This window comes from Oppia nitens, unplaced genomic scaffold (assembly GCF_028296485.1).
Source record: "Oppia nitens isolate AA-2021 unplaced genomic scaffold, nextdenovo-longstitch-racon4-pilon3 scaffold11_pilon_pilon_pilon, whole genome shotgun sequence".
In the NCBI taxonomy this organism is placed as follows: domain Eukaryota; kingdom Metazoa; phylum Arthropoda; class Arachnida; order Sarcoptiformes; family Oppiidae; genus Oppia; species Oppia nitens.
The window spans coordinates 2461579-2470800 of record NW_026533190.1 but is presented as its reverse complement, the minus strand read 5'-3'; the positions used below and the strand labels follow the sequence as shown (position 1 = coordinate 2470800).

General features: G+C 21.8%; 1 protein-coding gene across 1 annotated transcript; it reads right to left on the bottom strand.

Annotated features, from left to right (window-relative positions):
• Positions 1–3589, bottom strand: LOC128951245 (probable periplasmic serine endoprotease DegP-like). Its single transcript, XM_054296498.1, has 6 exons — positions 3555–3589; positions 2663–3480; positions 2394–2559; positions 2153–2280; positions 823–1391; positions 1–12 (listed from the first exon to the last, which is right to left on the bottom strand). The coding sequence occupies exons 1-6, from the start codon at positions 3587–3589 to the stop codon at positions 1–3; spliced, it is 1728 nt and encodes a 575-aa protein (XP_054152473.1).
• Between the last annotated feature and the right edge of the window lie 5633 nt (positions 3590–9222).

Here is a 9222-nt window from a genome sequence, read left to right as displayed (position 1 = left end):
CTACAATACTAACTATATGTCAGATAATTATATGATCTAATGTTTAATATATATCTACAGTTTAGACAGTTTTAATAATAAAAAATAAATTATATTCATATAAATTATTTCTATAGTATTGAGTTTATTTTAATATATATCAATATATCATAATATATATATACCTGTTTGAAATGATCCGTATAGTTGTAACAAAATTTATTTTATGATTACTTTATAAAATACACAAATTAATTAATATATATACTGTAATAAAGTAATTATAGAAACAACAAAAAAACTTAATTAATATTTATAATATAAGTTTTTCATAAATAATATTTTTAAATATACAATATATTAATAATACAATTAATATAATTATAAATTATAAAATAAAATTTAATTTTTTTATAACTTTAACTAATTAATATTTATTAGTATATTGATAAATATGATAGTTTATAAAAATAAAATTGTATTCAAATATGATGACAATTTGTTAACTGAAAATTTTGTTTTTATTCAAAAAATCAATTAAATGTTTAAATATTTATCAAAAATAGTCATTTGTTTTAATAGTATATGTTTTTAATTTAAATGCATACAAATTTAATTATAATTATTTAAATCATTTTATAATTAAATTTTAAAAATAACTACTGTAAAAATTAATTGGAAAATATAAATTTTTTATTAAATTAATAGAAAACATATAATTAATTTTTAAAAGTATAGGATAATAATAATAATAATAATAAACTAGTTTTTTGTGATTAATTTGTATTTTGTTTTTTATTTTCAAACATTAGATTTATTATTTTTAACTACAATATCACCAACGGATTTGTTGTTTGACTTATTATTATTATTATTGACATCAGTTGCGGCAATAGTTTGCAAACTATGGCCAACACTACTACTACTAGTAGTGCCGGTATCCTCGGATATGTTCGCACCAACTGCTTGTTTGGGATCAACTGTTTTATCGGTAGTATCGATTGACCGTTGGCTACTACGTTGACTGTTATTGTTGTTGACGGCTAGTATCGGCGGTGTTTCCAATCGACAAAAGTTGGTATAAAATGCTAGACCGACGGCCCGTACGCCAACCGCGACCACCGCAAAGACTAGTACGGCCGTCAGTACGGCAAAGATGGCAAAAGCTGTTCGGGAAAAGAAAAACGAATTACGAAATCGTGTTTTGATTGAATTATCCGATGGTTTGTCGGACGCCGAACCACTACCGCCGCCCTCAAAGTCAGACTCAAAGTCGGGTCGGGTTTTCTTGAATAAGTCGACACTTCTCGACATTATCTTCTGGTTATTATTTTTATTATTGGCAATCGTGTTGTTTGTAGCACTGATTATTGTCATCATCAGTAGTATTGTCGGTATTATTATAACAACTACTGATTTATTGGTCATATTTTATGTATTTTATATACCGTATACTATATATATGTGTTTTGATTGTATTTTATAGAAGTGTATATATATAGTAATATGATTAGCAATATTACTAAAAAAAGGACACAAATATTTTTAACTGACAAAAAAATACTGAATTAAACAATCAATAAATTCAATATTCAATAGTAATAATTATCATATAATTTATATAAAAAAACAATTTACAATTTAGTTTTGAATATCAATCGGTAATAATTAAATTTGTTTTTGTTTGAATCTCGCGTATATATTAATTATTGTTAATTATATTATATTGATTAATTATATCATTACCCGATATAATTGATTTATATATGTTTTAATTGCATGTACGGCAACAATGTTTATTTATTTATAACAATCTGGTCTATTAAACTATTTTTATTAGATTTATCATATTAATTAATTTGTTACTATTAAATATACAAATGTATATTATTGATTGATGGTAAATATAAATTAATAAATTAATAAAAAAATAAAATTGAATTATTATTATTTTTTATAAAATAAATATAATTGAAAAATATATATAATATATAACTTATAGCATAGACTTTCATCATTTGATGAAAAAAAAATCTTAGTAATAAATATTTTAAATAAATAAATAACTAATCAATTAGATATTTTGTTGTTATTATTATTATAACTTAAAATAAACAACAATTTTTAACATTTTCTGTCTTAATGTTAACTGTTTTTTGTTGATGACTATTGCCTCTCATAAACTTTAATTCAATCGACTGTCCAATTGATAACCTATTCATTACATCCCTGACATCGTTGAGATTTTTCACTGGGTTTTCATTAATTTCAACAATTTTGTCGTTAAGTTTTAGTTCATTTCTAATTATAATTAAAAAAATTTATTATTATAAATGTTGAACAAAATTAATTAATCATTTTTGTTGTTGTTATTGATAAATACACTATAACTTATAGACTAATTAATTGCATACCCGATCCCAACATCAGTGTACGGCATAAATCTGTTGACAATAATTGATTTGTTTTTGTATATAAGTTTCATACCGATAAACGGTTGACCACTATATAACAGTTGTCTTTGTTTAACTAATTGATCAAAAATGGTGTTTCCCTTGTTTTTAGCTCTATTCACAAATCCTGATCAATGACCACAAAAAAACAATTCAATAATTATTATCAAAAAAAATAAAATAAATAAAACAATAATTTTTTCATTTTTAAAATTATAGCAAATAATAACCTAAGAGATCATCTTTTCTGGTAACAGTCGACTCATTAAAACCGCCTGAAAATAATGACCCAACGACTTGACCAGAACTGTTCAATACAGGACTACCCGATGAACCGGTGGCAGTGGATGTCGATATATTCATAAATAACTGATTGTCCGGCCAATCGAAATGTCCATAGGAATAGTAAGCGTCGTTCAATTGGATAAAATAAATATACATAACTGTCCCAATACCAACTGATCTCTCTATTGATTTCGGAACTCCTATAAACATAACTTCGTCGCCAAATGTGACATCTTTTTGGGCAATCGCGAGCTGATCCAGGGTTCCGGGCTTTACCGCCGGTAACTTCAACATTGCCAGATCAAGATGCGGTTCAACATAGACTACCTGAGCCCACCAACTGGACATTAGTTGGCTGTTGTCGACCGGATCGTTTCGATCGATACCAGCTAACAGTTCCCGAATTTTATATGAATACTCCAATTGAATCAAATAATAATGAAAGTCACGAACAATATGATAGTTGGTTATAATAAGTCCTTCATTGGCATCGACTATCCAACCGGTTCCTGAAAAGCATTCATCTTCGCTGATCAGGTCATCGGCCATCAGATGTACGATACTATTAATACATCGTTCATAAACTGTTTTCATCCAGTCTTTGTCGTCTGACTGAGCCAACTGAGCGCTTCTCATAAGCGGTAATATTGGTCTCAATGTACGACACAAGGAGTTGGACTGTATTTGTATTGATTTACTAATCAATTGTTGTCTGCGATACCAATGATTGGTGACAATAGCCGCCGATACTAACACTGAAGTCCTATAAATTATATCAATTAATGTTTTTTTAATTTATAAAATTTGATTTTAAAAAAAGTTGATGAAAAACATTACCATTTATTGAAAATTATTGATGCATTTCGTTGCATATTTTAAATTAATATTTTTTTAAAAATAAATTAATATTAAAATCATAAAATACACCAACTATTGTATCATTTAATTCTGTAATCAACTAATCAAATAATAAAATGAAAAAATGTAGTATTTAAATGCCAAATAAATAATTTAAATTGATTTGCGGGTGAATTATCAATAAAATTATTATTATGTTAGTTAGCTATACTGTAGTCTATAAACTTATAATATTTAATAAACAAATATTTTATTTATTAACTAAAATATTTTTGTTATAAGATATTAAGTAAAAAACTCTATTGAAATCTATTTTTAATTATAAAATTATTTAATATAAAATAATTTACAGTATATTAGCTAATAATAACTATTATTTATTATTATTGTAAATACTGTACTCATTAATATTATGATTAGTATACAGAAAATATCAATAGTTAGTAAAAAAATATCAAATAATGTTAATAATTAATCAAATGATTTTATTACGATTTTTTTAACATAATTTATTTAATACAGATATTTTTATTTTACAAATTTATTAATTTATCATTATTACAAAGTGATTAAAATGCATTAATTATTATAATGTAGTGTTAATGTAATAAATTGACAGTAATCAGAAAATTTGTAATAATTCTGAAAATAAACTATAAATAATAAATCAATATTAATTGTTTTATTTATTCAATTATTAAATTTTATTATTCAAAAATAATTAATTTTTTTATATTAATAAAAAAATTATATACAGTATAATGAACCAATACCTGATAAAATTGTAGACTCGTTAGTGCAAACAAATTGAGACAATACATACCAATTGTGGGACCCGATAGACGATCAATGAAACCAATTAACTGGAAAATAATATATAATGAAATAATAATTATTATTAAATATTTTATAATATTATTGTAATTAAGTATATATTTTGATTAAATAGTTTTTAATAAACCTTATGATTATTTAATTTAATCAATTGTTTGGACGCAAAAATTGAATTAATATATGAATAGGGCTTATGTGCCTCGTGTGATAGCGATGCACTGGTACGGGTAACCAAATACAATAGGACGGTGCCGTTTATGCCGATCATTAAATGGGCTAATTGGAAATATATGTCTCCATTACCATAGAAATAGATATAATATAAGACAACTAAACCAATTGATGATATAAAATTAAATAACGCCAATTGATAGGAAATAAATTTATTACATTCATTGACTTTAACTGAAAAATAATTGTGTTTAAAAATTAATTGATTAAAATTGTTATGATAATGATTTAATTTCAAATTTAATTGTCTGAATAATAGTTTTAAATAATAAACTATATAAAATGTTAGGCCACAAATAAATACAATCGATGAAGTTATATGTATAGACCAAACAGTTAATATTATAAACCATAGGATTAATATAATGATAGAATAATTGTAATCATTGTTAAAATAAGCAGTCATTGTATAGAAACCATAAACTGATGCAAATATTATCGGACAACTAATGTTAATCAATTTGAATACAATAATTTGAATGATCCATGAAATTAATTTTAATTTACGCTTATTTTTTATATTTAATTGATGACTATTTTTATCAGTAATTTTCAAATTAATTATTTGATATATACTATCAAGTAGTTTAAAGTGGTCACCTTTTAAAAACAATAATTAAAAATATTATATATCCTTTAATAAAACCTTTAATAAAAAATATTCAAATATGTTAGAAATATAGTACAAACCAATTATCAATGTCGTACGCATCAGCGATCCTTGAAGTGATATAATAAATAATATAGTATTATGTAGTGTACGGTCACCAGTAGTATAATAGGGATCACCAATCAATGTCCATACATACGGACTGTTAGCAAATATTGCAAACATCCATCGTATTGTACATAACCAACAAAATATGCAAACATATAGCGATTTGATTGGTTTTCTACTTAAATAACTGGGTATTAAATAATTATTTTGTATAAATTGTTTAAAATTGCAAAAATGCATTGTATTTGCCTTAATACTATTGATTGACTGAATATTATTCATAATTTGTTTACAATTAAGATTAAAAGTACAAATATTATATACAAAATAAATATATAAACATTAAAATAATTATTTAATATATTGTTTTTTAAAGAAATCTTAGATTACTAGTAGAAATTAGTTATAATTAAATTAAAAATATTTTTAGATATTATATATAAAATGATAACTAGACTTTTTTATAACTAAATATTGATATTATATTTATAGAAATTGTTGTTTGTTTGCTTTTTTTAACTAAAACCACGACAATATTACATTATTTTTTTAATATTAATTACTATAAAAATAAATAATAGTAGAAAATTAACATTTGAAATAAAAATTATTACTTAATGTTATAAATAAATAATAATAAATATATTGTAAGTCAATATAATAATACATGTAAATGAAAGATTTATCATTTAATATACGTAATTATAATTTATTTTATTTTTTATTTCTAAATTTTTATTTTTATTTAATTTCTAATTAGATAATTGGGTATTAAATAATTATTTTTATAAATTTTTCAAAATTGCAAAAAATTCATATCTATTTTTCAATATTAAATAAATATATACAGTATATTGTAAAACTAAAATTCAACTATTGATAATAATAATATAATTAAATTTATTTAAAATAATACTAAAAGTTTTAAAGTAGCTAATAATATATAAATATATTTAGAAAAACAAATTATAATAGAAAAGTATATGTTTATTTATTTTAATTGCATAAAATATACATAACAATAATAAATAAAAATCATTAAAAATTAAATAAATTTGTCAAAAATATTGATTTTTATTTAAAAACTAATACAATCTTTTTTATAACGTATTTAAATATAAGTAAAATACAAATGTATTTTTAATTGCAAGAAAAACATCCAATAGAAATTATGATATTAAATATACAAAAGTGAATTAGTTATACAATTAGATAATTAACATAATTGATCAATAATTTTATTTTTTAATAATAAATTATATATTATTCATAGAATAGTTATAAAAAATCATTATTAATATAATAAATTGACAGTAATCAGGAAATTTGTAATAATTCTGAAAATAAACTATAAATATTAAATAAATGTTAATTGTTTTATTAAGTCAATTATTAAATGTTATTATTCAAAAATAATTAATTAAAATTTAAATTAATAAAAAAATTACATATACTATACAAATACCTGATAAAATTGTAGACTCGTTAGTGCAAGTTAGGACCCGATAGACGTTCAATGAAACCAATTAACTGGAAAATAATATATTTTACAAATAATTAATATATAATCATATTGTAATTAACTATGTTTTTTAATTTAAATATTTTTTAATAAACCTTATAATTATTTAGTTTAATCATTTGTTTGGACGCAAAAATTGAATTAATATATGAATAGGGCATATGGGCCTCACGTGATAACGATGCACTGGTACGGGTAACCAAATACAATAGGACGGTGCCGTTTATGCCGATCATTAAATGGGCTAATCGGAAATATATGTCTCCATTACCATAGAAATAGATATAATACAAAACAACTAAACCAATTGATGATATAAAATTAAATAACGCCAATTGATAGGAAATAAATTTATTACATTCATTGACTTTAAGTGAAAAATAATTGTGTTTAAAAATTAATTTATCAAAAGTTTCATCATAATTATTTAGTTTCAAATTTAATTGTCTGAATAATAGTTTTAAATAATAAACAATATAAAATGTTAGTCCATGAATAAATATAATCGATGAAGTTATATGTATAGACCAAACAGTTAATATTATAAACCATTGGATTAATACAATGATAGAGTAATCGTAATCATTGTTAAGATAAGCAGTTAATGTATAGAAGCCATAAACTGATGCAAATATTATCGGACAACTAATGTTAATCAATTTGAATACAATAATTTGAATGATCCATGAAATCAATTTTAATTTACGCTTATTTTTTATATTTAATTGATGACTATTTTTATCAGTAATTTTCAAATTAATTATTTGATATATACTATCAAGTAGTTTAAAGTGATCACCTTTAAAAAATATTTAAAAATATTATATGTATATATAATATATCTTAAATAAAATATTCAAATATGCTAGAAATACAGTACAAACCAATTATCAATGTGGTACGCATCAGCGATCCTAGTAGTGATATAATAAATAATATAGTATTATGTAGTATACGGTCACCAGTAGTATAATAGGGATCACCAATCAGTGTCCATACATACGGACTGTTAGCAAATATTGCAGACATCCATCGTATTGTACACAACCAACAAAATATGCAAACATATAATGATTTGATTGGTTTTCTACTTAAATAACTGGGTATTAAATAATTATTTTGTATAAATTGTTTAAAATTGCAAAAATGCATTGTATTTTTATTAATACTATTGATTAACTGAATTCATAATTTTATTAAAGTTAACATTAAAAGTACGAATATAATATACAAAATAAATATATAATAATTATTTGAAATATTGATTTTTAAAACAAATATTAGATAACTAGTAATAATTAATTATTAATAAATTAAAAATATTTTTTAGATATTATATATAATATGATAACTAGACTTTTTATAACTAAATATTGATATTATATTTATAGAAATTGTTGTTTGTTTTTTAAAACTAAAACCACGACAATATTAGATTATATTTTGATAGTAATTACTATAAAAATAAATAATAGTAGAAAATAAACATTTGAAATAAAAATTATTATTTAATGTTATAAATAAATAATAATAAATAGTAATTATACTGTATATAATACATGAAATTTTTTATAGAGATTTATCATTTATTATACGTAATTATAATTTATTTAACGATTTTTTTTAATTATTACTCTAATAAGTAAATTTTATTATAAGACATAAATATTTATATATATATATATATATATTTCATAATTTATTTCGACATAAATTTATATCCATTAATTTAATTGATATTTATTTAATATATATAAAAAACACTTTTCAGGTTTTGGGATCTTAGAGATCAACTATCTATCAGCCGGTGTAGTAGTAAAACTCTGGTCGCAGCTGATCATTGAGTATCGACATTGTTGAGCATGAAGTCTGACGGACCTACTAGTGCTGCCACGGACTCCGAGTCATTGTACCAGATAATGACATCGGGTGTATGACTAGGTATCACCAATCAGTGTCCATACATACTGACTATTAGAAAATATTGTAGACATCCATAGTATTGTACACAACCAACAAAAACAGGCAAACATATAGCGATTTGATTAGTTTTCTAATTAGATAATTGGGTATTAAATAATTATTTTTTATCAATTTTTTAAAATCTATTTTTAAAAACAAATTATAATAGAAAAATATATGTTTATTTATTTTAATTGTAGAAAATATACATAACTATAATAAATAAAAATCATTAAAAATTAAATAAATTTGTCAAAAATATTGATTTTTATTGAAAAACTAATACAATTTTATTTTTATAACGTATTGATATATAAGTATAATACAAATGTATTTTTAATTGCAAAAAAAACATATAAATAAAAATTATTATATTAAAT

What these genes read in the sequence shown, in the direction of transcription:
- LOC128951245 (XM_054296498.1), bottom strand. Translation starts at nt 3,589, where the DNA reads ATGCAACGAAATGCATCAATAATTTTCAATAAATG. An exon ending in TCAATAATTTTCAATAAATG is followed by an intron (nt 3,481 to 3,554) that starts GTAATGTTTTTC and finishes TATAATTTATAG; the next exon opens with GACTTCAGTGTTAGTATCGG. An exon ending in CAGAAAAGATGATCTCTTAG is followed by an intron (nt 2,560 to 2,662) that starts GTTATTATTTGC and finishes GTCATTGATCAG; the next exon opens with GATTTGTGAATAGAGCTAAA.